At 47.3% G+C, this 27,377-nt stretch overlaps 10 protein-coding genes across 10 annotated transcripts; 5 read left to right on the top strand and 5 right to left on the bottom strand.

The window, feature by feature from the left end:
- Positions 1 to 326: 326 nt before the first annotated feature.
- Positions 327 to 1,795, bottom strand: I302_100698 (uncharacterized protein; the record flags this gene model as incomplete). The annotated part of the gene is made up of 4 exons (XM_019190712.1): positions 327 to 629; positions 684 to 742; positions 810 to 1,030; positions 1,092 to 1,795. 4 exons carry the CDS (start codon positions 1,793 to 1,795, stop codon positions 327 to 329), a joined length of 1,287 nt encoding a protein of 428 aa, XP_019047460.1.
- Positions 1,796 to 2,427: 632 nt separating this feature from the next.
- Positions 2,428 to 3,405, top strand: I302_100697 (uncharacterized protein; the record flags this gene model as incomplete). The annotated part of the gene is made up of 1 exon (XM_019190711.1): positions 2,428 to 3,405. One exon carries the CDS (start codon positions 2,428 to 2,430, stop codon positions 3,403 to 3,405), a length of 978 nt encoding a protein of 325 aa, XP_019047459.1.
- A 1,230-nt stretch (positions 3,406 to 4,635) lies between these two features.
- I302_100696 (uncharacterized protein) lies at positions 4,636 to 5,367 on the top strand (the record flags this gene model as incomplete). Its single annotated transcript, XM_065869132.1, has 3 exons — positions 4,636 to 4,672; positions 4,729 to 5,154; positions 5,225 to 5,367. 3 exons carry the CDS (start codon positions 4,636 to 4,638, stop codon positions 5,365 to 5,367), a joined length of 606 nt encoding a protein of 201 aa, XP_065725204.1.
- Positions 5,368 to 6,080: 713 nt separating this feature from the next.
- On the top strand, positions 6,081 to 6,536 carry I302_100695 (uncharacterized protein; the record flags this gene model as incomplete). Its single annotated transcript, XM_065869131.1, has 2 exons — positions 6,081 to 6,138; positions 6,199 to 6,536. The coding sequence occupies 2 exons, from the start codon at positions 6,081 to 6,083 to the stop codon at positions 6,534 to 6,536; spliced, it is 396 nt and encodes a 131-aa protein (XP_065725203.1).
- Positions 6,537 to 7,531: 995 nt separating this feature from the next.
- On the top strand, positions 7,532 to 8,554 carry I302_100694 (uncharacterized protein; the record flags this gene model as incomplete). Its single annotated transcript, XM_065869130.1, has 3 exons — positions 7,532 to 7,580; positions 7,709 to 7,806; positions 7,901 to 8,554. The coding sequence occupies 3 exons, from the start codon at positions 7,532 to 7,534 to the stop codon at positions 8,552 to 8,554; spliced, it is 801 nt and encodes a 266-aa protein (XP_065725202.1).
- Positions 8,555 to 9,801: 1,247 nt separating this feature from the next.
- Positions 9,802 to 11,313, bottom strand: I302_100693 (uncharacterized protein; the record flags this gene model as incomplete). The annotated part of the gene is made up of 2 exons (XM_019190708.1): positions 9,802 to 10,023; positions 10,084 to 11,313. 2 exons carry the CDS (start codon positions 11,311 to 11,313, stop codon positions 9,802 to 9,804), a joined length of 1,452 nt encoding a protein of 483 aa, XP_019047456.1.
- Positions 11,314 to 13,375: 2,062 nt separating this feature from the next.
- I302_100692 (uncharacterized protein) lies at positions 13,376 to 15,057 on the top strand (the record flags this gene model as incomplete). Its single annotated transcript, XM_019190707.1, has 7 exons — positions 13,376 to 13,547; positions 13,631 to 13,655; positions 13,731 to 13,780; positions 13,851 to 14,190; positions 14,376 to 14,441; positions 14,519 to 14,876; positions 14,980 to 15,057. The coding sequence occupies 7 exons, from the start codon at positions 13,376 to 13,378 to the stop codon at positions 15,055 to 15,057; spliced, it is 1,089 nt and encodes a 362-aa protein (XP_019047455.1).
- A 2,938-nt stretch (positions 15,058 to 17,995) lies between these two features.
- On the bottom strand, positions 17,996 to 18,464 carry I302_100691 (uncharacterized protein; the record flags this gene model as incomplete). Its single annotated transcript, XM_019190706.1, has 2 exons — positions 17,996 to 18,228; positions 18,290 to 18,464. 2 exons carry the CDS (start codon positions 18,462 to 18,464, stop codon positions 17,996 to 17,998), a joined length of 408 nt encoding a protein of 135 aa, XP_019047454.1.
- A 965-nt stretch (positions 18,465 to 19,429) lies between these two features.
- Positions 19,430 to 20,462, bottom strand: I302_100690 (uncharacterized protein; the record flags this gene model as incomplete). The annotated part of the gene is made up of 3 exons (XM_019190705.1): positions 19,430 to 19,861; positions 20,009 to 20,139; positions 20,213 to 20,462. The coding sequence occupies 3 exons, from the start codon at positions 20,460 to 20,462 to the stop codon at positions 19,430 to 19,432; spliced, it is 813 nt and encodes a 270-aa protein (XP_019047453.1).
- A 419-nt stretch (positions 20,463 to 20,881) lies between these two features.
- I302_100689 (uncharacterized protein) lies at positions 20,882 to 27,264 on the bottom strand (the record flags this gene model as incomplete). The annotated part of the gene is made up of 9 exons (XM_019190704.1): positions 20,882 to 22,014; positions 22,108 to 24,323; positions 24,376 to 24,539; positions 24,605 to 24,852; positions 24,908 to 25,029; positions 25,092 to 25,178; positions 25,241 to 25,652; positions 25,711 to 25,777; positions 25,834 to 27,264. The coding sequence occupies 9 exons, from the start codon at positions 27,262 to 27,264 to the stop codon at positions 20,882 to 20,884; spliced, it is 5,880 nt and encodes a 1,959-aa protein (XP_019047452.1).
- Positions 27,265 to 27,377: the final 113 nt, after the last annotated feature.

Genomic DNA, 27,377 nt, shown 5'->3' with positions numbered 1-27,377 from the left:
TCGTTAATCGGTGAAAGATGTATTGTATGCCCAACACGCGGTTTTATGTCAGAATCTAACATCACATGCAGTGATATGGACGATACGTGAAAATCGACTGATGCATATTTGTTACTATGAAGTTGTACCTTCTTTTGTTTTACAGAGGAGAAAGATGACATGTATTCAATTACGTATTTGTATTATATATTTTCTCTTATGAATTATAGCTACAGATGATGATGCGAGGAGACGATGGAATAGATGGACTAGGAAATATTTTGGTGTATTATACTTGCAAGGGATAATCCCATTTTAAAGGACAAACTTGCAAGACGTTCAATCGCCTAGTGAAGCTCACTAACGACCGAATAACCTTGACCTCTCGCATCAGCTCTTGTGATATTCTCGCTCTCACCGGGAAGAGGGATCGAAGCAGCCATAGTAGTGAATCCGGAAGATTGAGGTTGAGTAGGACTGTTGACGGTTGAGAGGGATGGTTTGGAGGTGGGGGGTGTACTGACTTGAGAGGACGATTTGGGTGCGCCGTAGGTGTTTGAAGTGGATGAAGGGGGTGGGGCGGATTTGGCGGATTGTTGAGCTGAGGCGAGGATGGGTTGGAATACTCGCTCGTGCACTTGTAATGCTCCCTATCATTGTCATCAGTATAGACCTTCGAAGGAGCAAATGTTGAGTGAACTCACTTGGGTTCTGGGGTGGAGGAGGTAGGCAAGGAAGAGAAGCTTGACAGTGTAGTATTGAGCTGAATGGGTCAGATTATTGTAATCAGCTTACATGCACAAGGATATCGTTGGAAATCATTGACTTACGAATCTTTCTCTCCAAAAATCCCGCCATCAGACTTTCGATAGTCTGGATAGCACCGAGTACGACAAAGTACGACAAGAGGGATTTCACTTTTCGGTCATTGGCGGTGGTATCTGGCTTATCGAGGGTGAGCGCAGCGAGGTAAGTGGCCGGCAGGATGGTCAGAATATTGGTAATTGGAAGAGCAAGTCTGAGAACGTTGAGCGGAACAAGGAGAATGTATCTACATTTAACCGAAATCATCAGCGTCATCCTAAATTTTCAGAATGTGAAGATATGCTTACCCTAAAACACCTCCTACGACGAGAGCGACTCTATCTACACCAGTCCTCTTCTCGAGATCTCTGACAGTCTGACTTCTTCCCAGTTGTTCTCTCAACTGGGCGATGTAGTTGTTGGCAGTTCCCTTAACGTTCTTGACGGCAGGATGGTCTGCAGCATTGTTGAGGTCTACTGAAAGCTTTCTCACTCGTTGTCTGATTCCAGTAGCAGCTTCGTTTGCCTTTTGTTGAGCTTGACCGGAGACCTGATTAGCCTTGTTGGAAGCTTGAGTAGCGGTCTCGCTGGCCTTGTTGGAAGCTACATTAACTTTATCATTGACTGTTTGAGAGGTGCTGTTGAGTTGCGAGTCGGAATATCCCTTGTCAGAGGTAGTACCGCCTAGACCAGCGGATCTAGCGTGGATATCAGCAAAGTCGGATTGACCATTGGTGTTGGTGTTGGTACTAGGGTAGACCTGAGTGTCGGGGTAGTTTTGTGGGATTGTATTGGTGGGTACGACAGGTGGAGAGGAAGAGACGAACGGGTTGTTGAAGCCTGATGGCTGGGAAGTATGGGCAGCACCGAGTTGAGGAGCATTACCCAGTCCCGAAGACGGGACGGTCGAGGTGGCGAGTCCAGAGGTATCGCTTACGGCTGGTTGTTTCGAAGTGAGGTCGGAGTTGGGACCGGCAAAGGGGTCAATGTGAGCTGAGGTGGTTGGATCCATGGTGTATAGGTTGTTTCTAGGTTCTGGAGGTGGGGACTGGACTGCTAGATGAAGAATGAATGGAAGAGGATGATGATTTTATAATGGATGTATGACGAATATATATGTGAGAGTGAATTGTATTTTCTTTTGTGATGTCATGTCTTGAATGAGGTCGTCTGACGCACTTTTGCGCAATAACCGGTGACGATGAGGCACCACACACTAACTAAAAATGTGGCAGGTGGCAACCACGAGATACTTTACTCAACATTCACCTTCCCGTGGTGGTGCACCAAGCTATGAAAGGCCAGAGACGAAACGTGTATCATATTGCGCTCCGATGAAAGGGCAGCATGTGATGATGACAGGCTACATGGGATGCAAGAAGATATACGAATGAAAAAGGAGACAACACGAGAAATGCTTGACTCGATAAGGTCGACTTGGACTGAGCATAAAGCTGAGGTATTTAAACCTTCGAGCAGTGCGTCATGAATACTGTTCAACTATGCTACTTTGTTTCACGATGTTTTACATTACCATGAACTCTGACATTACTGGCCACCAAGGTAGGTAGTGATAACCCAACAATTGCTCCTGATGAGGATCATCGCTGATCAGTCTCGTTTCTTTCCATAGACACCATTTATATGGCCGATGATATGGCACTTTACGATCCTCCGTCTGATTGTGACTATTCGAAAAGCGAACTTGTGGTCGACGATGATCACAGCAATTTTCAACGAAGTCAACTGGGACGGGGCTTAAGAAGAACCAACTCGTTTGGGGAGGTGTCAGCCGCACATGTCGCTCGAACTCTAGCAAGGCAAGCGGAAAACTCCTTCGAAGGTGGAAGAAGACGATCTCTGGAGAACTTTCATGATATGGATGAGGGAGATTTACCAGTGGAAGAAAGTGACAGCGCCGTTGTGATGGAGCCTGCCGTGAATGGTACAACGGAAAACGAAGCCCTGATGTACGATGACGAGCACGCAGCATCAACGGCAGGTGTAAATCCGGTATATAGCGAGTGCGATGATACTCAAGTCCAAGGAGGTGTTCCGTCATATACACCACAACAGGGTTATGGGCAAGGATTTTACGGGTATAATCATTCTCAATCTCAAACCTGGAATGTTCCAGCAAACTACGGCTCATATCCATATGTCGGCGAGCGGGTAAATCAGCCGTTTCCCTATCAACCTGCAGAGTACCCCTCCCAAAGCTTTCAAGGTCATCTTCGCCATAACACCAACTACGGCCCATATGACGGCGCGCAAGGTCATCAGCCTTCTGTCCCTCAGCTCACGCAATACACTGATCAAAGTGTCCCCGCCCATCTTGGCATCGACATGAACCGCGGATACCAAAACACGGATGCACTTCCGACAAGCCAAGTGCCTCATCCTGATGACAATGTTGAACAACTGACATCCGAAGAGAGTGGGAAGGTCCAAGAGCGAGATGAGCAATCTTACAAAGAAAGCGATATAATTCCGACAAAAGGCCCACACAGGAGAAGAAGAGATCCAACAAGAAACAATCATACAAGGAAGTCGTACGCAACGAAGCGTAGAAACGAAGCAATGGATGAAAAGATCGCAGCAATTGTAAGAGCGAATCAGTGATCGCCTGGAATGACAGGAATCTCGCAATCAGATGATGATAATTGTCCATCTACGTTGTTATGTCGCTTAGCTCATGCTTTTATGATAGTGCTATGCACCATATGGAGACGATTCAGGCAGGCACCCCCGAAGGAATGCAAGGACACCCTCCAAATCATCCTAGTGGAGGCTTTCCTGCCACCTGTTCGAGTCATGCCTCTCCTAGCGAGGCATTTACGTACACACAGGATCCCCCGCCTGCCAATGGGCATTTCGACAGCCCCGGACAGATGCATTCTTCGAATCATATGGATTTTTCTTATTTCTTCTACGATGAGCCACAGCAATACACCAACCCCCGGTGGTTTCGCAGAATATCTTCACAACAACGTGCCTGGGAGGACGTTTCATTGGGTCTATTCAAGCACCGCAGAAAGCATGGGATGGAGTCATTTTATCATCGATATCACGCGGAACAAAAACTCTACAACGAGGCCGTGAAGCATTTCAACGAGAACAATCCCGACCTCGCCGATAGATAGGAGATACTGAGTCAAGAGTGATGCTTCTCGTGGTCGTTATGTACTTGTGTATACGATGAGGTGGTATTGTGTTTGAAAGTCCTCATATTTTTAATTCAGAGAGCTCATTCCGTTCGGTATAAGCAATGAGTGGAACATGATGCAATGCCTGTCCATTTCTTTGCTCACAACATCCCCCTCCAATGCACTTGTTATGGATCTGAAGCGGTAAAATCCAGAGCTTTGTATGTGATCTGCACGTATTTGTGGCAGGAGAATGAAGTCTCCCTCGACGCGAGCAATCACTTCATTGTAGATATCACCAAGGGTCTCTGCAACACACGAGAAAATTTTCAAGGGAGCAAGCTGGTCATACATTTTGCCACAGCTCCACCTTACACGGGCTCTGGGTCTGAATTTGCACATATGACGTCCTGGAAACCTCACGACCGTCATCATACTGAGCCCCTTTCAAGTACCTTCCCTTGAGCTTGCACGAAGTCAGCTCTCCGACTTTCATGATTTGAAGGGGGGTGTTGAAAGGAGCTGAGACCCCTTGGAACATGAAGCGAAGGAGTCATGTCGTCATTCGCTTGCAAAGCTTGTGCTCACATATATATACATGTATGCAGGCCCTCTTCTCCACATCGTTCGAATCATAAGCATAACACATCATCTATCTCATCCCTCAGCCTAACATAAGTCATATACAATACCTCTGAATAGCACTATGTCGTCTGTACTTTCCAAAATCTCTGAAGGGTTGGGTACGTAGCGGTTTAACACCTCCAACTGATCATACGACTTACCTTGTCAACCCTAGGCTACTCCGCAGTATCAGACTCTCAACCACCCCCTGAGGACAGAGAAAAATGCGCCGATAGCGACGCTGCATCTGACAAGCAAGGCAGTAGCGCTAAAAACGATACTGAAGCCAGCACTCGGAGTCCTTCCAAAGCACTTAGCGACGAAGAAACACACAGTGGCACTGCCCCACCTTCCGAGCTTTCATCAAGTCAATGCTCAGTGGACCCTCTTGGGGTTGGAACCTTCCCTTCAAGCAGCGGAAATACGAATCATCAAACCGAATCCCTTGACCTCAAGCCTTTACCCGGCTCCTGGGGTCCTGATGATGATCCACAGCTGCGAACGTCATCTGAAGATTGGCTCTCCCATGGACGGTGCTCTCAATATCCGACTCATCGCGCCGGTGGTCCTTCGTATATGGGTACATCCCATATCACAGCAGGTGACACTGATGGCGTCAATATAGAGGGCTTCAACGCCATTCGCGTGCCTCCATCAGCTGATAAACCTAGAGCAAGTAGCGTTCAACCGAGCCTCCGGGAAATTGCAGCAGAATACCGCCGCCTGGGTCGTAAATACAGATATAGGACTTGGACCATCAAAGCTCATGGGATCTCCAGCCAGATTCCGAACACCGGTTTACCAGACAGCTTGAAATGGCTTGGCTTGGCGTTACCGCATAGTTGAACAGGGCGTCTTACTTGACCAGACATAGCTGTTCTCTCACTGGTAAGGAAGAGACAGTTTGGTATTCATATATATCATGTGGTGTTATGATGATGGAGATGGACGGTTGTTTAATTATATTTGTTAAACATGTACTTCCGTCGAAATGTTCCTGCTAGCTCATCCTCAGGCGGAGAGCTGCATACACTGATTATTCATGTGACTATTTGGCGCAATCATACGCAATCATATCATTCCGAGTACCTCGTTCGACCATTACACTTATAACACACATCATGGTTGATTGTCGTTTGGAAAATCGTTCTTCACTACACGTATCACGACACTGCGTGTTGTTGACGTTCCTTTGCGATCCGAGACATTTGTACCAAGTCACCAAAGGGCAATATCTCACACACGAGGGTACATGCTGCAGCTTTGACCATCCTTTCAAGTGGGAAATTTCAGGTGACGTATATTCAAGGAGGGCGAACATGAAACATTTCAGTATTGGCACGCCGCTTGCTGAACAGAAATGGGATTTGGTGCGAAAAATCCCTCCCCCCCATCGTGTACGAACCATATAAAGCTCACCATCTAGGACTATGTATCCATGTTCCCATCACTTAAATTACCTCCCAGACTCGTCATTTCTATTATCACACAATTTCTTATACCAAATTCAAACAACATTCTACCATTATGTCTGCTCTCGCATCTACCATTCAACAAGTAGGACTTTCCACTCAAGTTGAATCCCGTGAGTGACCCTAGATCATGACACACACCACCCATGCAGATACTGATATCGTTGTCATAGAACCGCAAAGCCCCTCTGAAATTTCCCGTACGGTTCCAGGCCTCCGTTCATGTCTCAAAGCTCGCCCCAGTTCTCGCTCGGCGGTTGAGAGCAACAACCGTGGAATCGTCTGGGCAGATGATCGACCACCGTCTACAGCAGCATCCGAGCATTCCTATCAAAGCACCAAACTCGACATTCCTACGGCAGATCAAAGGTCACCCATGTCGGACACGGCTGACCAAGATGGGCATAACGGATCGGCTTGGTCCTCACACCAGCATCACTTAGGGGCGAAGACCGATTCACATGGGGCACATCACGCATACCATGATGCATATGATATGGAGCAAGGCTAAGGTTCGATGCGACCCCCATCACAGCCCTCATATACACATGGTTCCTACGAAGACTCAAGCCGCTTACCTGCATACGGTCCATCTCAAACTTGGTTTGGTTCTCACGGTCAATATCCGCTCATCTCGCCCCATCACATGTCTTGAGAAATCCCCTACGCACCAGCATACTTTGCTGAAGACCATTATCGCAAGTTGAGGGGGAACCCGACGCTCACTCAGCTTTCCGAGGGGTACAACAGAGCATACTCAGCGTTAGAACAGATACGCGAGTACGACTACGCCACAGCCTCGTGCAGCTTCATCAACAGGCTGAATCAGCTCGAAGCAAATTGGGAGAATGATATGCCTAGGTTAACAGCACGGAACGCTGCTCGATCTCGCTGCCATTCTTCAGGTGTGAGGTTTCCCTCTGGTCGTCAATCTGACAGATCAAGCTACGGATCACCCGCCAATCCCTTCAAAACCCCTGCGCAATAGTTCAAAAATGATAAAGCCAATCAAGAGGAGGTAGAGAGAATCAAACGAGAATTAGCAGAGGAAGAGAAAGCTCGCGTGGATTCGCTAAAAGGTCTTGAGAGTACCGCTGTCCAATCCTCCTCCCCTGGGACGGAGGAGTCATTGCAAATGACTGAGGGTGAGGCCTGATGAAGTGAATTGGTAGTATATCGACTGTCATTAGTCATTGTTCAGTCCATCTTCTCATTGCAGAGACCGTCCTTCCGGTAGCTTGAATTTCAGCTATCTTCCGTACATCACACGTAGTGGTTGATATTATGATGCAGTCTTGTCCATTCTCTGCGTCAATATCATCACAAATTGTCGCAATGCACGAGATATACCCGCACGTGGGCACGGCTAGGGCTACAGCACTCGATAGTACAGTACATCACACGGCTTATTCTCGCCTCGCCTGACTCGAATCGAAAGATTCTCAGCAGGACGACGGGGGATTCCTTCCTTTCTTTCGTCGCCTTGTCCGCCACAAAGGATCATCCATGATGATACGCGTCACAGCAGTGAACGTGCCCGCAATAGAGAAGGGAGGTGAAGTACATTTGATTTTCAGCTCACAATCATCACCTTGCTCGGTCGTGGAAGTATACATATATAATGTGCTGAGCATCCCATCCTGGGGCAAACAACTTCCATCAACACTCTTGACCCTCCCGTAGCCTCCCAGCACCCTTACATCTCCCTGCTCCTCATCGGTTCTGTACAATGTCTGAAACGTTACCCAGAACCCAAGAAACAAAAAGCGGATCATCAGAAAGTAAGTAATGTGTTCGGAAACCAGAATCGACTTCCTCTACCTATCGAGCCACTCCCTGTATATAAGGAACTTACTGAATGAGTGACAACTGCAGATCCTACTATGCCTCCTCCAAGTGAACACGCTTCCAAGTCTTCTCAAACTCAAACTCAAGAGCAAGACTCCATCTCACCTGGCTCCTCCGAGTCAAAGTCCCCAAGCCTTGGCCCTGGTCTTGGCCTCCAAACAGGGATACTTCGAGCGAGAACGCCTGACCGCCCAAGAACTCTTCACAAGAATCTACGGAGACTCTCCTCCATACAATGCCCCCCATCCTTCCCATAAACCCTCGGACGTTTTGGGGAGGATGAATGACGATGCGATTGGCATGAGGATGATTCTCAGCAGCTTAGCTTCGGGATACAAGACATCGTCCATTGTCCCTGGACTTGGACCTAGAACTCATGGTAGACAACAGCTCACGGATCACCAGGGGACGCTTCTAGCTGACTTTGGGGTGGATCCAGCTGTGCAATCACAGCCAGCTCCCCCCGCCTTCACCGAGCGCAATAAACCTACCCAATCGTGGGCAGAGATCGTCTCGTCCCCCGCCAAACGACGGGCCGAGCCGCAAGGAACGAGATCGACCGCTTCGACTGGGGCTGGGGCTCAGGCAAGGGCTCGGGCCCGTTCACCCAGCCTTGAAATGTCGGGCTCGGACAGACCAAGCTCATGGGCTGAAGTGGCTGCTTATAATAAGTCCGAGTAAAACTTACCGATCCCTTGATTCAGATTGAGTGTGTAATGATGTTCCCTCCATTGAGGATAATATTGCTCTATGCATCGAAGTCTATGCATCATACATCATACACCATGTTTGGATCGAGCAAAGCCCCGCCGAGCTATCAATATCCATATCGCGTTTGATCCATGCAGTCCAATTATTGTAAATTACTTCGCGGATCAAATTTAACGATAGGCCAACGGGCTATGATCGAACCTAACAGCCACATTCCCTCTGGACGCTTTGGAGAACACCATAGAGCATAAGCAAAGATGACCTCTTCACTTTCCTATGCTGTTCTCAGCCTATACTGCAGTCTTTATGGTCCAGTGGATCAACGCACTGCAAAGTGATTGCAAGAGATTGTTCGTCAATCAAAATGCATAAAACATCAAGCCTACACATCTAGATCAACGTGTTTTTCGAATTTTCAATAATACCTAATCGTACATATTCCTCTAAACTACGAACTGAGCGATCTGATCTGACCTCGTGAAAAATAGTACAAACAGATAAACATGTATATCGTATCGTGTCATACGTAAAATGAACATGGATATTCTATATAGAGGAAAACCATATAAAAGACGGTCCAAAGATCCTATCACTAGGCTACCTATTCCCACTCTTACAATTTCAAGATTCTTTTTGCTATGATGATGTTGAATTGATGTGATGTTGAATCTTGATATTATAGAGTGGGAAATCGGATCGCGGGATGGATGAGGCGGTCAGATATACGATGGTGATGATGAGCGAGAGGGTGGAAAGAGCGATTGGGCGAATGATCGATATTGACGATAGTATTGACAGAATGGAATAGAAGTGGAGGGTGATAAGTGATATATAAATGAGAAATGTCGATTGATGATTGGTTGTGATTTGTTGAAGCATTGAGGGCCGACTTTCATAAGTCAACATATACCCCATGTCCATACCTAAACTCGTAGAGTAGGTCTTTCCTCTCATTCACTTCTTCAACCAAATACCAGCAGAAGCCACTATAAGCGGCGGCGCTGCGTTTTGGATTTTGTGCAAGAAGTAAATGGGTCGGTGGAAAAGGGACTCGGTATAGTCGATTGAAAGGGTTGAGTCGGAGATAGAGTAAAAATTGGGGTTTTCGTACTTTGATCAAAAGAGAAATACAGAAAAACAAGGGATTAGGGAAAAGTCTCGGTGAGGCGCGAAAAGCTACCTCAGTTCATTTGGGAGTCGATTCAGTGAAGAATCGACTAGATGAGACTTCCCGACTCGGCTCGTTTTTGTATTCTGTTTTGAGCACGGGCGACAGCGGGTGAGACACCATGTCGCTTAGCTTCGACGAGAGGACCATCGGAATGGATACCTTGACGGTGTCGTTCGAGATCGTGTAATCGGGAGAAACCTCGTTTACAGGATGAGTGAGGACATTGATAAGGTTTTGCTCGGAGTGGGTTGTGAGTTTGGATGTGAGACTGGAAAGAACGATAACGTCAGCATACAAATCATGTTCATCGACGGAACTGAATATTCACCTTCAAGTTGAAAGCTCTGGCAAAGGCCCGGCCACAGATTTGACACTTGTGCCTCTTCTTAGGATCGTCAGGGGTTTGACCAGGAACATAGCCTCGACCACCGCCATGAGCATTGGGGATAGGCATACCAGGAATCATAGGCTTGAGCTCTTCAAGACCAGATCGGGAGGGTGGAGAGAACTCGGTGAGCTCATCTTCCCCTTCGTGTTCGCTGCCGTTGTTTGATACGGCTTTTCTTGTAACGGGAGCGGTTTCTTGAGAGACGAAAGAAGGTAAACTGGTTGATGTCGAGGTCTTTGACATTTGGACAGGCGTGAAACCTGGTACACCTGCATAGACAGGGGTAGATGGGTATGGAGGGCTGTTGGCCGAAACGCTGGACATGGCGGGTCTGGCGTAGGAGCCGTAAGAGGGTACCGCAGCATCGAAGGAAGATCGAGTGCTCGAAGGTACGAAGTAAGTAGGCGATGGGACCATACCCCGTTGTTGTTGAGCTTGAACCCTGGCTACATCGGCAGCTTGGAGATGAGCCTGAGCCTGAGCATGAAGAGCAGCTTGAGAGGATTGAGGGTGGTAGGTAAATGAAGGTTGACCCCAGTTAAGAACCTGTTGACTCATGCCATAGTGAGGAACGGGTACAGGTTGAGGCTGGAAAGCGAGCATGCTGTTGGTGTTGTTCTTGTAAATAGACGGTTCATTGATTTCACCAGGACCAGGCATGAAGAGGGTAGAATTGTTGCAAGCGGCGAACAGAGCGTCGAACTGATCGTCTCGTTGAGCGAAAGATTGGTCAACTGCCGCACCGGTGGCGAGCGCTTTGTAATGAAGGTAACGTTGGAAGTGGTGGCTGCTTAACGCTTCGGCGGTATCAGCGTCGCTGTTGTTGATGGTGGAAGACACGGGCAATTGAGGAATAGCAGTCACTTCGATGTTTGACGATTTGGGTGAAACAAGGGTAGCCGACTTGGGTGTGCAAGTGGACGCGACGGGCGAATGATTGAGATCCAGGTCGAATGAGTACTTGGGTGTTTTCACTTTCTCTTCGATTGGTAAAGCGTCGAGTAAGATTGATCGAGGAGACAGGTGGTTGTGAGTGGTGAAAGAGTCGAAATCGAAATCAACACCGTTGTCTGATGAAGGCGGTGAAGGGAAGATCAAGTTGGGGTTGAGTTTGTTATCGGTGTTGAAGAGGAAGGGAACGAGAGACGGGTTTTCAGCCATCGACGACATTGAAGACGATGTCGACAAGTAGATTGAGGGATGGAGAGATATTCTAGAGGAAGAGGGTAATGTGTCAGTCATATATTCTATGTGTTGAATGTTTATATAGTGATACTGACTTTGTTTGGGTGATGGTTGGTTGAGTTGAGAGGGGGGGGTGAGACGTAACAGGGGTATGTATAAATAGCAATATGTTGGGTCAGTTATGGTCGAGTTTGTCGAATTGCGATCGAAGTACAAGATATGAAGGAGAAAGAGGGGTCAAGTGTTTGATGTGTTATATACTTATGGTATAGGAATGAGAATGAAAAGAGAGGATGATGAAAAGGAGGGACCAGGTGAGGGTGAGAGTGTGAAAATGTGAGGATGAACAGCACAACCAGCATAAACACACCGTGTGTATGGGGGGAGTACGGTGAGAAAAGAAAGGCGGTGCATGGATCGTGTACTCGTTTATTCTTACAGTGAGTGGGTCTGTTTCAGTGACGTGATGGTCCTGACTCCTCCATCTTTACCCTTTTTGCTCACCTCTTCATCCTCTCCTATTCCCCTTCCACCCCACTCACTCCCTTGTTCATTTGAATTTGAATAGGGTAATTAACAAAAAGTAAAGAGTAAAACACCCCGAACCCGAATCCCCCGGAAAAACCAATTTGTAAAAGGATAAATCACAAACCTACCTTTGTGGCACTTCCTTCAATCGTGTTTTTCTATTTATGGCTGTGATGGTGGTTTGGACTGTCCGGTGAATGGCCAATATGTGAAATGGTGAAGTCAACAAGGGGAAGTCCTTCTCCTACAATGGCATAGCCTAGTCGTGATTAAGGCGAGCAAGTCGAATTGTATATGGTACTATACGAAGGGATGCAAGCGAAGTGCTATGGGGTTACCGGCTACTCTCCTGCTGCCTAAAAAAACGTGAATGATTTCGTGAAAAGCACACGAAGAAGTAAATAGAACAAATGGAACGCTGAAAAGAGGGTACTGAGCTACCAATCTATCGTCATAGCGACCTCCCTATATACAGCAAACACCTTTCTCGTTGAACGTGTTTCTGGAACTCATAACCGTACCTTCCTTCCGTCATAGTGCGATTTTTGCATCGGAAGGAACGACCATCCCACTCTAGTGCGTCTCGTGGACACCCAATAGACACTTCTAGACCATCACTGATCGGTAGATGAGGAGCTTTGTTCTGAGGATTGATCGCATAAACAATCTCACCATCCATGCAAACGCCAGCAGTGATACATCTCGCGATTGCATGAACGTACCCTATCATCGTGCACATCGACGCCGAACACCTCCTCCCTCGGACCCGTTCTCTCCGACTCCGGAACATCCGGTAATTGCATTGGTGTGAACACCGAAACAACCCGCATACCATGTATGGTTGTCCTCACAACGCAACACCTTGAAAGGGGTGTGACGTTTCAGACGAAGTGGAAATATTCGATTCGTGACGTTACCCAAGTGATATATGCATTTCGAATACGGCCGAGAGATGGATTTTCCGATCCAACTTTGATTCTCTGTACATCCTTTGCTGTAAATGCATCAGCATTCCTCATGCGAGATATGGCAGTGCTCAAGTGACTGGGGATGGCATCGCTATCCGTAGTTTTGCCCAATCCATCCCATCCCAAAGTAATGGAGCGACTGCGAATGGCAGATCAAAGTTCGCGTAGTAAGCTTCGTGTGAACGTCCATCGTCTTATCTGATGTGATAGGGGGGCGGACGATCTTCGACTGCGCGTCTGTACTCATGGGAATCAGGTATATGGACGCTCTTTCCGTTCTCTACTTGACCTGAATGCACGAGGCACTTTACACCCCCACCTATAAATCACCTATGCTCTGGAAATTGCATTCAGCCTGGCACCACTCTGTCATTGGCGAGAACATGCATGGTAGCTACTTAAAATTGCTGGAATTGCGGAGATCTACTGGATGTCCGATCCATCTGAATAGCCGACCAAGCTCAACGCGTACTGCAGAAGTGAGATTTCAGTCCAATCTAATGTTCTCCTCCCTCACTCACGTCTAATCAAGTACAACACAAAACCACATCATGGCAATCCCACCACCACTGCCCAACGGCACTCACTCAGAACCACCCCCAGAGGCAGAAGCGGGCCCATCGACCGCACCGAGGTATCATCTCAGTCAAACATTATCAGCACACAGTAGGGCAGTAACAGCTTTGAGGTTCTCGAATGATGGAGAGACCTTGGTCAGTGCTGGTGAGTATCCCGTCTCACATCTCATCACGATTGTCGGTATCGCAGACCTGGCAAGTATGAGCTGATGCGTACAATGATGATAGGCGCAGATGGCTATTTGCATTTCTGGTAAATCATCTTCCCTTCTTGCTGTTCCTCGGGTCGCAATTAGCACAGAAGGTCGTTCTCTGACTTGTTCAATAGGAATGCAGAGTCTGGGGAATGCATAAGAGGGTTCCGAGCACACAAGACTGGTGGGTATTGAACTCCATCTCTTTCATCCGAATTCCGACTTTCCAAGCTAATTTAACCGTTATCCAAAAGGCATAAACGACATATCCATCTCCCCCGACTCTTTGTACCTAACAACAGCCTCAGACGACTGCACCTCCCTCCTCTTCCCCCTCTACCCTCCTCCCTCTCCTGCCGATGAACCCCTACCCTTAAAGACATTTACAGGCCACACCGCCCCTGTCTTATCCATCTCATTCTCACCCAAGTCCAATCTACTAGTTACGGGCAGTTTCGACGAGTCAGCAATAATATGGGATGTACGGCGGGGAAAGGTGCTGAGGAATCTGCCGGCTCATGCGGACGCTGTTTGGTGTGTCTGTTGGGACGCTGAGGGGGCTATGGTCATGACGGGGAGTGGGGATGGGTTGATGTAAGTTGCGCGTTTCTGATCTTACAGAGGGGAGTAAGATACTGCCGGGATATTACGATAGGTGAGATGATCAGAGGGAATGTAGTAGTACGAAAAAGCAGCATACGAGGAAGATCGGATATTCAAAGTAATGATGGGTTATCGTAAACCATGTGCTGATACTTTTTCATCTTATCGCATTCTAGCCGTCTATGGGACGTAAGCAGCGGACAATGTCTGAAAACACTAGATAACGATACGAATTCCCCTGTGTGAGCCCCAGCCCGACCTTCATCTCATGCATCCCTCATTTACTCTAGTACTGACTCAATTTAATGTAATTCTACAGATCATACGCCTCTTTCACACCTTCATCATACTTCCTCCTCTCCTCCACCCTCTCATCGACTCTAAGGATATACAACATCCACACATCGAAGGTACTCAAAACCATCCAAGCTCCAGGGGTATATATCAGTGAAAAATATCCTTGTCCCGCTATCATATTTGAAGCGCCCGACTTACCTTCCGGAAAAGAAGATGGCATGGAGATAGATGGTAACAGCAATATCGACGTTAAGGGACCAGCCAATCCAGCATTGATAGTTGCTGGATCGGAGAATGGGAAGATTGTTATTTGGGATTTACAGTCTAAGAATGTTTGTCAGGTCTTACAGGGGCATTTGAATACTGTTGTAGCTGTTGCCGTAAGTACCATTTCCTGTCAATGGGTAGTATCAAGCCTTTCATAAAAGTGATCTACCTGCCAAAATGATAGCAGGGAAGCTGATTATGCTTCTCTCTTTACAGGTCCACCCGAACGGGCGCATCATAGTTAGTGGATCACTGGAGCCGGAAAGAAGTGTAAAGTTGTGGCGAACAAACTGAGAATTGATAGCACATTAAATCATCGATGTTCAGAATTGCACTGTAGCGAGCTGCCATGATCGAAGGGGCCGAATACTAAGGCCCTGTCTTATTACGCTACAACTGCCAACGGCATCGCCTATAGCCATGCTTCGTGTTGCTCTTGCCAGTTTCATTATCATTGGAAGAAGACTGCACCAGAGGGAGGCCTAATGGTGGCAAAAACGCAAATCAAGCATGGAAACAATGGTCAGGCATGCAAATATTGCCCTCAGCAAACGCCAGGCCAGCCCCAATGCAGGAATTCGATGCATATCTATCGGGAACTTCTTTCTGAACACCTTTCCGCCATCTGTGTGCCATATGAGTAGATCACACGCTCATTGGCTTCTTCATCTATTCAACAATCCCGAAAGCTTGCCTGCCTCCTGATCCTAGTATCTGTCGCCACGTAGTGTCCAGTTGATGTCAAAGTAATCACTGGGGATTCTGCAGCCAATTTTGATATCGGCAGCCTGTACCAGAAATCGGTTATATACCTGATCAGATCGCGAGTAATTCCCCCGGGTCGTTGCAAACTCCTCTTTGATCCTTTCGAGTGCTTTAAACCACTCGAAGCTCTTAGGGTCCGCGTTGTTGGACAGAATGAAATGTCGGATACTCTCCACTTTATCCGAGCCTGCCGAGTCAATTCAGCGCGAATTATCATCGATAAGTACCGAAGTACTTACAATTGTTAGATTGGTGACCCCATTGTTCTGCTGGGGAAGTTTGACTCTAAGTGATTTGGAAGCGTCTGCATCTACTCAGAATCTGCCGCGTTAGACTTTCGAAATTGGAATTTGACATTTTGCTGACAGTGTGTGCAGTGATTGACTAAATTCTTGGTTGTCCGGTTATTGGAAGATCAGAATCGAAATTTATGTACTCAGTGAACTTGTCATTTCGAAGACAGTTGAAATTAGAGGGGTTTATATATGTTGGGATGGGGCTGTACATCGTCATGATATCTGCAAAGCATTGGTCGGTCCAGCTGTCAATCCATTGTTATTGACCCCTTGAGACAGTGCTCTTCCATCAATCTGAAAGAAACGACATGTCTGGACCTTCAGAATCCTTTCTGGTCGCGAACAATGCGACATGTCTGGACTACTGCGATCCTTAGTCTGGCCCAAGTCGCTCTTGGAAGACAAGTCTTCAAGAGAAGAGAAGCCCTTCTAAGTCCAGACCCCTCGTCACCTCGATGAGCTATACTCAAACAAAAGATCGGATGCCACATCTGTGTGATATAGCAGGCAGACACAGGTCCTTTCTTGACGGTGGAATCACTGATATATCGCGTTGATTCGAACGATTGCCAACGAGTTTATCTTTGTAGAACGTTACGCAGAAATGCTCAGGGTATGTTGGATGAATATGCCATTAGCGGTATCGAACTAGCAGGATTGTGCAGGTGTCAGGATGCCACACCAACTTGGAATATGAATCCCTACTATCGATACAAGTCGTGCAGTAAGGTTTACAGGCCAAGAGTGGCATAAACCAGCTAAGTCGGTGTATATAGAGTACTAGGATTGAGCGGGGGAACTGTATTACTTTTTATTTAACGTCTACACTCTTATACCTTCCAGGTCAACTCCACTTGACGAGACTTGGAGGGACTCGTCTTCATTCTCCAGGCGAGTTCTGAATATTTCTTGATGCGTCCACCTTTGCCTTCTGATGGATAAGCAGAGACGCCTGCTGGCCTTATCCATTTGAATGTGGCTTCCTATCTCGCTACGTTGAGGGTTGGTTCGAATGACGTCGAATTCCGGTCGTGACATCAGGTTTACTAGACATCGTGGGGACAGGAAAAGAGATAACCTAGTATTCGCCATTTTTGAGTAAGTCAGAGTATGCTATTTTGGATCCGGGCTGGTGTGAGTTAAAGAAGGGAGTATTTACAGTAGTTGGTTCTTAAAACGGAGTCTATGCAAAATGTCTGATGAATGACGAGCCTCCTCATCGTGCGGGGCAGGTTCAATCTAATCGTCTGTCGTCTCCACGAAGCAAGAAGATATCCTGTGGATATGAAGTCCGCGAGAGAAGTCTGCGTATGACACACGCACATCCTTTGATACCGAAATTCTTGAGTGCCAGAGGTCAAGTCTGTGGCGTAGGCAGGCCACAGGCTGGCCGCCTGACGAGGTGGCTGACGGAGCAGATAATGCAGTGGCAGGTGTCATCCCTTGCTTGATGAGGGACCATAATCGTAAAACAAAGTTTTGTGGCGATCCCACGAGCCCAGAGGCCCCACTAAGAGGTGTATTAATATTGTATGGCGAAGAAAGTCTTGCACAAATCGCGTTGCCACCGTAGATGCCGATCTTGTGAGGGGCATGGTGCGCTATTTCGATACTACAAGCATGCATGAAACTCACTTTCTCCCGTTGTGAAAGGTCAAGGGTACTTGCTCCATCATTTTGAAGCCATGTAAACGTGGTTAAGCCAAGGTATGGTGTACGATTTACAGACCAAAGATGAAACAACCATGAAAACCAGAGTTTCCGCACCAAGATGAAAGTGGCAGCGCTTAATACTGTATCTTCGCTTATCTGATCAGAATGATATTCAGGTGTTCAGGCGTAGGTCCAGGTACCAAGCTTGGCCTCTTTGATATATGAGGTAATCCACAATAACAGCACCAAAAGGACTCTGTATGGTGGCAAAAACGCGATTTGTGCAAGACTTTCTCCGTCACATGATACGGCATATTTGGACATTATCGGACGGCACCACAACTGTGATGTGAATGGACATCTACATCATGCATGGTGACGAGAACATCCGTGAAACAAGCCTTATATAAAGGAGGTGCTCTAGCTGGTCAAATGTTTGCTTGTTCATCTCCACTGACACATCATACTCGCCATTGCCACGGGCTGGTTTGGTATAAACCCCCGGTTTCCCAATTGAACTATTCGGAGAATTGCCAAAGCTGAGAATCTTCCCTGGGAATTTCATATGTGTTCTCGATCGCTGCAGCCTGGATATTGAAAACGCGGAATTGAGTTGCAGACTCCGAAGGGGTGTCCTCGGTGGTGTAAAACTTTTTCGCGGTTTGCTCAAGTTCTTGGAAAGACTCGAGAGTATCAGGATCTTTGTTTCGGTAAATCAACCAGTGTTTGATCTTGGTCATTTTCTCGGAACCTAAGTGCTCACCAATCAGCGACGAAGATGAAACCACGACGTTTTGCGGGCAAGAACTCACAACTCTTGGATCGGTTACTCCACAATTCCTTTGGATCGGTCGTGCTTTGTGCTGGAGGCACGTAACCTTCCCAGCTGTCAAGGATGGCCCTTGCCGACCGTCTGAAAGCATACTTGTCTTCGTCTTTCTTCGAGCCTTCATTAGTGCAAGATTTGCTCGCTGATTCGGCCGACATTGATCTGGATATGAATGATAGATACTAGAAATTAGAGTCAGTAATGTATGAAAATGCGCTTGTCAATCCCCCCATGGCTGAACAAAATACGAGAGGTATTTATACCTTGATCATGGGGCTGTACATCGTCATAACAATTATAAGCATCAGTCGACTCAGTCAGCAATCCATTGTGATTGACCCCCTGAGACCGTGCCCTTCTAGTAGTCTGGAAGGAACGATATGTCTATGGACTTTCAAGATCCTTTATCACCCCGAGCGCTAGGACGTGTCTGGACCACCGTAATCCTTTCTTGCCTCGGTCCTTTTTCGAAGACGAGTCTCCGCAAGAAGCTCTTTTCAGGTTTAGCCCCTTCACCACCTCGATGAGCCATGCAGGGACAAAAGATCAGGTGCAACACCTACACATCATGCAAACACACGTCCTTTGTTTAGGTAGGTCACATTTCGTTGACTCGCTCGTTTGTTTTCAAAATCACTCTTGCGAATTGCGACAAGGGAGTGCTCAGAAGACGTTGCACGATACTGCCATCCTGCATTGACAGCGTCTTATTATTGTTTGCCGCCCCAAAATGGTGAAAAAGGTGGCGATAATTGTGAGGCCTCAGGTTCCAAAATCAGGCGCAACAGCTCTCCTGATTCAAACGGTTGTATATGGTGGACAAAGTCTTACACAATTCTCGGTCTTGCCATCGTAAATGCCTGTCTTGCGAAGGCTAGATCAAACTGCTTTGACACAAGAAGTATGTATGAGAATGAATTCAGTCTGTGTTGAAAGGCTAGAAGTACCATCTCCGTCTGTTCGAGGTGTAGGGGATACGGTTTAGCCAAGGATTGGTGTGTAAGGCCATGATGTCTGTCAATAAGAAAACAATTGCAGGTGTCTTGTCTGAATGTTCAGCCAAATCGGTATCTGCATTGATCGGCGTATATCACATATGCATCATAATCCCAACACCGAGATCTTACAGACTAACTTTCCCGCCCTTCCCCCTAACCCCTTTCAAAACATTATCAACCCATTCTTTCTCCCCTCTATCAACCAGCACGAAATCCCCTCCTACCCCCCCTCCTCCCTGGGAAGAAGACTGTTGCTGTTGAGGTTGATCTTTCTTTTCGAAGAACAATCCCGACTTACTAGGACTGGAATTATCATATGGCAGATTGAATATCTGAGCAGTAGTTTTGGATATGGGGGAGGAGGTGGAGTTGGACAGAGGGTGGGGTTTCAATTGGGATTGGTTGAGGTTTGAGGATGTTGAAGATGTCAGTTGGGTGGTGGGGGTGTTGCGGTTGGGTGTGGAGGGGTAGAGGGATCTTTGGAGGGATGGCTGGGTTGATGGGGTTGAGGATGATGCGGGTGAAGAGGTCGAGGTTGAGGGGGAGTATGATCGGGTCTAAGTTGGTGTAAAGGGTAGAATCAGTACGTTGACTATACGCCTTCTTCCAGTCTGAGGATCGATTGAATCATGGACATGAATTGTCGAGGATGCGGGATAAGATGAAATAAGATGCTCGTGTATACCATTGTCTGAGATACTCACCAGAGGCGAAGACACCTTCGAAGGCGTCAATACCATCCCCCGTCTAACAGGCGGGACATACTCCAGGGGATATTGAATAGATATAATCGCTTCAAGGATATTCCAAATCAATATCGTCGAGACCATAAACTCTGTTTATACCAAGATCATCTCAGCTCTTTCCTCCTCTTGAGGGTGCTCTTGAAGTAGCTGTAAAGAGCTCACCAAACACATAAAACCCATTCTCCCCCCAACTCTCCTGTCTCCCCTTCCTCCCCTGAATATACGTATCACAAACCCTCACGATGATTGACCGAATCGTAATGTAAGGTGAGAAATACCCTTTGATCAGTTGGAATAGGAATAGGATGAATAAGTTGGATTTCAGTCTAGTCCGAGCGAGGGAGGGGGAGAGGGGTCTGAATAGGTTGGAGAGGCCGAACGGAAGGGGTCCCGATGGGGAGGGGGAGGACATGTTGGGCAGTGTATGAGCGAGCTACTTGCCGGTTTGGTGGACTGGCTTGAGTTACGAAGGAAAGAGGGATGTTGGTCAAGGTTCAGCAAAGTCAACTTTCGGAGAACGTCAGTCAACCTGCGAATTGAATCCAGGAACACTCTTCGTGAATCAGATTCGATCGAGAAAGATATTACGTAATAAACAATAACGACCTCCAGTCATCCCCTGCTGGGTATAGCCAAAGTCACCTATATATACATTTGATACATGAAGCTTCGAGGCAGCTTCAAAGCACAATCGCATGATACATGATGATACAATATCAAACAAGTACAAAGATACACAACGAGAAAACGAAACGAAACGAGGACGATATCTCACTAGGCTAATTTGATTCAAGATATCGGTTTCATATAAAACCCATAACAGATATATACCTAATCGTCATCAACAACGATCGCATCATGTACACTAGACCCCTGAGTAGATCTAGAGTTGGACCTAACCCTGTTCAGTTGAGATTCATGCGACCCCGATCTCATTCCTCCGTGTCCAAGTCCAAGGGGTACTCCGCCCGATCCCGACTGAGGACCCGAACCAGAACGAGATCTTTCTCTAGGTACCGCTCGAGGAACATCATCCCCCTCGTCACCTGATAGATCTATAATCTCATTATCCAAGATCATCCTGCGTTTCTGTGGACTGATACTTCCACTGGGTATTCTCTGCGCCTGCCCCTGGTCGGGTGATGGGGGTTTGTCATTGGCCACTGGTTGCGGCTGTGGTGGTGCGTCGGTTCGGTTGAAGATGTTGATTCGCAGTGGGGGGATCTCCGAGGTATGTTGAGTGATCGGTGATTGACCATGTTGAGAAGGGCCATCATGCTGCTGTTCCAATGGAGGGGGATCGTGTAATCCCTCTTGGTCAGGTACGATAGGCACTTCCACTTCCGAAGGTAGGACATGAGGAGGTGGTTGTCTTGGCGATACCGATTGATGCGAACCAGAAGGCGATGCTGAATGACGTATCGGCGAGTTTCGTTCAGCTACTACTGGTGATCTATGTGGTGATTGCAAGGAAGGAGGCGAAGGTATAGGTATACCCGATGTAGGAGGTATAGCGATAGGCGAAGTATGCCCATTCAGTCTGACATCTTGGTCATTCCCATATTCTCGTGGGATGGGATCAGGCATCCTAGCGGTCTGAGGTTGAGGTAACGGATGAGTAAGTGGTGAAGGGTATGCCGTCTGGGGACCGTTGCCATTGCCAATATACGATCTTGATGCCCCGTTTGGTTGACTTTGCGAAGGCGAGCCGACTTGTTCCGTCGACGAAGTGGGGACGATATCAGAGGGTCTAACCTTCCTTCTCTTTCTTGATCCCTCGCCATTCTCAGCACCATCAGGATATTCCTCCCTGACGAAATCCTCAGGTAAGATTGGAGGAATGAATTTCGAACATTCCAACAAAACCACGTCGGTCGATGGTCTGAGATTGGCCATGATGGGTTTCTCGGCGTACTCGTTGATGGTGGTTCGATAATCTATATATTGGTCTGTACCAATTTGTTCTGGATTCGCGAGGACAAACAAACTCATCAGTCAACGTTCCTCTTCCCTCTCTGCCATGATCACATCATGCTAAACAAGACAAGTTTACTCACCCCTAAACTGCACCCTCACTTCAACACCCTTCAAATAATATTTCGCCTCCTTAACCGTACAACAGGGACACCTCCAGAACGTCTTCGGCGCACCATCATCTTCATTGGACCGTTGGATCTGAGCCAATAGTTCAGGTGGAGCTTTAACACAGTAAGAGTGATACGACTGATTACACTTCGCACATTCGATTGTCGCCCCGAGACCCCAGCGCTCATCGTTCGCCTCGGGGTTCTGGCAGATACAATGGAATTCACGTGGGTACGATTGAGTGAGAACAAGTTTCGGTTTCCTTCCTCTTGTCCTCTTTTCTTTCCCTCCTGTCCCATTCACCCCTGAGGTCGAAGTCGATGTGAGACCATTATGGTACTTGATACAGTCCTGCAATTTCCTGAACAACCATTTTATATAAACCACCCTCTCCCCAGTTTGGATATTCGACGCATCCAGCAATATCGGTAGATTGTATATCTTTCTGATGGTATGTTGGATCTTCTCCAAATCTTTAGAATAAGGTTGTGAAGTCTCGTCTAGCGGGTCGATAATCCTGAGAATCACCGTAGAATACCTCAGAGCCATCTCGACAATCTCCTTGGCAACTTTAAATTCCGGTGGAACAATCTTGAAATTCCATCGCTCTGAAATGACCACTGCGCCGAAATCGTTGAGAGAGGGCGATAATCCAGGAAGGAGCCGTTGACACATCTCACATTGATATGGGTTATTGGCGTATTTAGGTGAGATCCCAACGCATTTCGGGTGATATTCGCCTAGACAGTTTTGACAAGTGACCATCACCTGTCCAGAGATCCCACGGCAGAAACAGACATAATCGTCATTCGGTTCGTCGTCTTCTGGAGAGAGGTGAGATTCGAATTCCCTCTTGATGTAATTCATCGTACTTCCTATTTTGGCTATCGGAACTTCCAAGATAGACGATATTTGTCTCTGCCATTGAGCGTGATGATCTAGTTCAGCTTGAAGTTCGGTTATTTCGGGTATGACGACTCGGTTGATAGGAGAAGAAGCTATTGAGACGTTCTTGCATAATCGAGAAGCAGCAAGAGCAGATCCATTGGAAGAGAGGAAGTTTTTGGCTGAAGCTTGCCAGTTCAGTACGGTCTTTCGGATACTCTCAAGTTGACGCATCTTTTCTGAAGAGACGGGTATAAGCTCTTTATCTTCGATTAAATCAGAGATCTCTTCGATCTCTATGCTAGGAGCATTGAGTAGTCGATCGACAGATTCTAGCCATTCAGCACCCTTCTGTCGTCGTTTCTTCAGCTCAGCGATCGTAGGATGATCTTCGGGAATCTCGTATTCTTCAGCTTGATCCAGCAATTTGACAGTATCACCATACTCAAGAGTCCTATCGTCCACCTCTTCTTCGACCTTCCTAAACCACGTCAACCGATTGACAATGTTGGAAATCGCGGTGATCTCGGGTAAATCCAAATTCAGACTCTCTCCAAGTATAAGAGCAGTCTTGCATTTCTCCAAATCCAACGAATCCTCAGGAGTCGAGAGTATGACAGTAGCTTCCGATTGGAAATTCTGGATGTTCAATAATGTTTGTCTAAGTTGGAGAATCTCCGGAGCATCAAAAGCTAATTTTTCACCTTCCTGAAGCAACGCAGATAGATTTTCGGGACTTCGATCGATGCCCATATCTTCATCTTCCTCTTCTTCCTTTCTACCCTTTCTCCTCCGACCAGCAGCTTTACGAGTCACAAGAATCGAGACCCTTTCGACCCAATTGTTTGCGCGATCGACCAAAGCTCGAAGACTGTGTACTTCAGGCATGGGATATGCGATCTTCTCTCCATCTGACACAAGGGCCCGCAGAGATTTAAGTGCCGGTCGAGGAGTCTCGAGAAGGGCATATAATCTGGCTCGCCAGGCATCAGGTTGAGCAGCTCGAGCAGCGACTATAGCCAAGATTTCTTCTAGCTGAGCTTCAGTGTACCGCTTTCTCAGAGTTTTCTTGGATTTCGCACAAGAACAGAGTTGATCGGCGTGGTCGAGACAGGCTACCAGTTTCGTGCAGGTACAGGTGATTTGGGCGAGATAGCAGAATGACTTGCAGACTGAACATTGGTATTGTTCCTCTGAGCCGTCTTCTTCGGTCTGAGTTTCGTTTAAAGTTGGGAAAGTTAGACGAAGCTGATCTCGACGGCGGGTTTCGTCTTGTACCATTACCGAGAGGTTGTCCTTGAGCCTATATAAGGCCAGTAAGTGGCGATTCAGGGACGATCGTCAGTTTCACTTACCATAGCGCAGTCCTGATGGTTTCAGAGTACAAAGTGATAGTGATCAGGAGTTCATTATGAGAGAAGACCGGTGGTTTCAAGTATTGTTGATAGCGCATCACTGCCTCTCTACCGTCAGGTAGCCAATCGGGTAAAGCGAAGTTGACAGCTTCGTTCATATTAATCTACAGTCAAATTTGGTCAGGACTCGTTCAAAACGTCTTGAATGAAGAACGAGAAGGATACTCACACCATGATTGAAACCACAATGGTAAGCTTTGGGGAAAGTAATGACAAATTCATTAGGCCTTTGATCACACGCCACAACCTTGACACCAGCTTCCTTCACTCGACCAGGGTTCATCATAGTGACCAACTGGAAGAGCAGACCAGGCTGTTGTTCAAACAGTTCGGGCGCTTCAGATTTCATGGCGTTTTCAAACTTCTCGGCGTCTGATCCCGGAACACCATACCACGTTTTGGTCTCTCCCCAGTACACTGTGACACGTAGAGAATGAGTTATTTGCACCTGCAAGAATCGGAGCGAGCTCACTGTAGTTCACACTATACGTGTAGTGGTCTTCATTGTGCCAACAGAAAGTGGAGAACATCATTCCGAGGTATATCCAAGGGACGGTCATACCAGAGATATCAGATCGAATGTAACGTAGAAGACTAGCATTGATTGGGAGTAAGTTGATTGTATGCTTGCAGTCTAATGGCGCTGGACAACTTACGAGTCAGGCAGTATAGGCATATTGTTCAAGTTCCAACCATCAGCAGCATACAAATCTGTCGGATGAGTTTCCATCGTTGGTGCGGCACTTGATGACAAAACCTAGTCAGCCATATCGGTTACGAAGACGCAGCAGCTTTCCAAACTTACCTTCCATGAGTAGTCGAATGCACGTCCGCACCATACTCAACCTCGACCGTATCGCTCTGACTCTCCGTCAACCTCCAAAATTCCCTCTCCACATCATCCTCTGTGACGGTGACTTTACCGAAATTCCTCGCCAGAGGATTCGTAGGATTACTAGAGGTTTGCGAAGAAGGTTTGCTAGTATTGCCATTATTTCTGGGGGGAGAAGACGCAGCAGAGGATGCAGCCGCTTTATGACGGTTCCACCAATGCCATGAGAACGACGCATCTCTAGCTTGGAATGAGGCTACCGAGTGATCTTCACCTTCGCCAAAACCGAAATCGTCACCTTGACTCAGGAGACAAGAGGTGCAGAACCATTCTTCGTTGGTTGGTACGGATGATAATGGTGGATCGAGGCAGTATGTGTGGAATCCTGCGTTATTCCGTTAACCACTAATTCCACAGAAAGGGATGGGACGATGAGAACTTACCTCGATCGCACCCGTCACATAATAGGATCTTCTCCGCCGTGTGACCATATCGACAGATTTCACAGACCTATAAATCGCAAATCATCAGCGAATTGCCCCTCTTCATCAGAATGTACCACTCACATCGCCTTTCTTGTACTCCGGTGTCGAGACTTTGCCCTTCTTAGGAGATCCATCTGACGAAGAATCCGCATCACTCAATTCACTCTCACTCCCATCCCTAGTCGAGAATCCAGGTACTTTGATCTTGAGCGTCGTCAAAGAAGGTGTAGCGGATGATGGCCTCTCGATCTCAGCAGCAGCCTGAAGTCCGTTCACCAATCCTGCCAGAGGTGCCGAGGTCAAGGGTATTTCTACGACTGATCCACCAGACATTCTACTGCTAGTTCGAGTTCTCGGACTATGTTTGATAGATCCCATTCTACCTGCCGAACGGGGATGGGGTTGACTAGGAGAAGGGGGAGTATCCGTACTGAATGCTGGGGGTTTGATCGTATTATTCCCATTTACCGCACTTCCGTTCAAGGGAGTCAAGGGAGATACAGAAGCTGATTTTGCTCTGACCGAGTAATTATCAAATGGGAGGACGATCTTCATATATGCTTCTCTCACTTGAGGGAACCAACTGGATTTCAATCCCAATGAATCGGTGATTTTCGACCACGATTTCGTTCTGTCCAATTCCAAATGACCGCCCGATTTGTTGACCTCCTTTCTCAGCTTCCATACGTCCAATGGTTGTCTTTCGATCGTCGGTATGGTGATTTCATCGCCGTTGCTAGATTGACTGTGGAACATCGATAATTGCTCTAAGAAATTGATCTTCGCCCTCGAAGCAGCTTCTAGTTGATTCAGCTTCTGTAATCGAGTTTTGAATCTGAATGTCTCCGAATCCAGCACAAAGGGCATTTTCCACCCTTCTGGAGGAACGATCTTGCATATTCCATATGGTCTTGCGTCGTCCGCGATCGATGCTATGTATCCCATACAATCCTTGAACTGCTCTTCCGTAGGGTAATAGGTCGGACATTCATCTATCTCGAATAGACGGGGTGTAGTCCGAGGAGCGGGATACCTTGGTGCTTCTTGGCGAACACTGGCGGGGTTGAACGGTGGGTGTACCACTACAGGCCGATGAAGGGGATTACGTTGAGCCGAGGGCCCAGCGATAGGTTGTGGAGTTTGTGAAGGTTGAGCAGAAGAGGGTAAGAAGGATGTTGCCGTTGGACCGCTATTTATCTGGATGGGAGTTCCAGCACGATCGAGTTTGGTCAGAGCGGTGACTTTTGACCTCCTCTGGGATCTCTGTAGTTCGCCTTCGTTGGCGAAATATGTTGGGGCAGGTAATACCTCTGGGTAATTTAGGGAAGAGGTAAATGTTGGTTTACGACGACTCGACTCGGATGGCGAGGGTTTGATCATCGACGGTCTACCATTGTGACCTCCTTCTGCACGCCCGTTTGAAGTTACCCTCGGTGTTCGAGGCTTGACTGCGCTTCCCATTCGAGTTTTAGAGGAAGATGAGGGAGTGGATGTGGGTTCTCCTTGTGACATTTTGCTGTTACAGTCGAACGTATGATATTGATGAAGGATGAATGAAGGCAGGTAGGAGGTTACCTGAAAGTATGGGTGAGGCGGAAATATGGGTAGTATGGCGGATCGGATTA

Source organism: Kwoniella bestiolae, chromosome 1 (genome assembly GCF_000512585.2).
Source record: "Kwoniella bestiolae CBS 10118 chromosome 1, complete sequence".
NCBI classification, from domain to species: Eukaryota; Fungi; Basidiomycota; class Tremellomycetes; order Tremellales; family Cryptococcaceae; genus Kwoniella; species Kwoniella bestiolae.
Note: the sequence above shows the minus strand (reverse complement) of the source record. Positions and strands in the feature narration are given on the sequence as shown.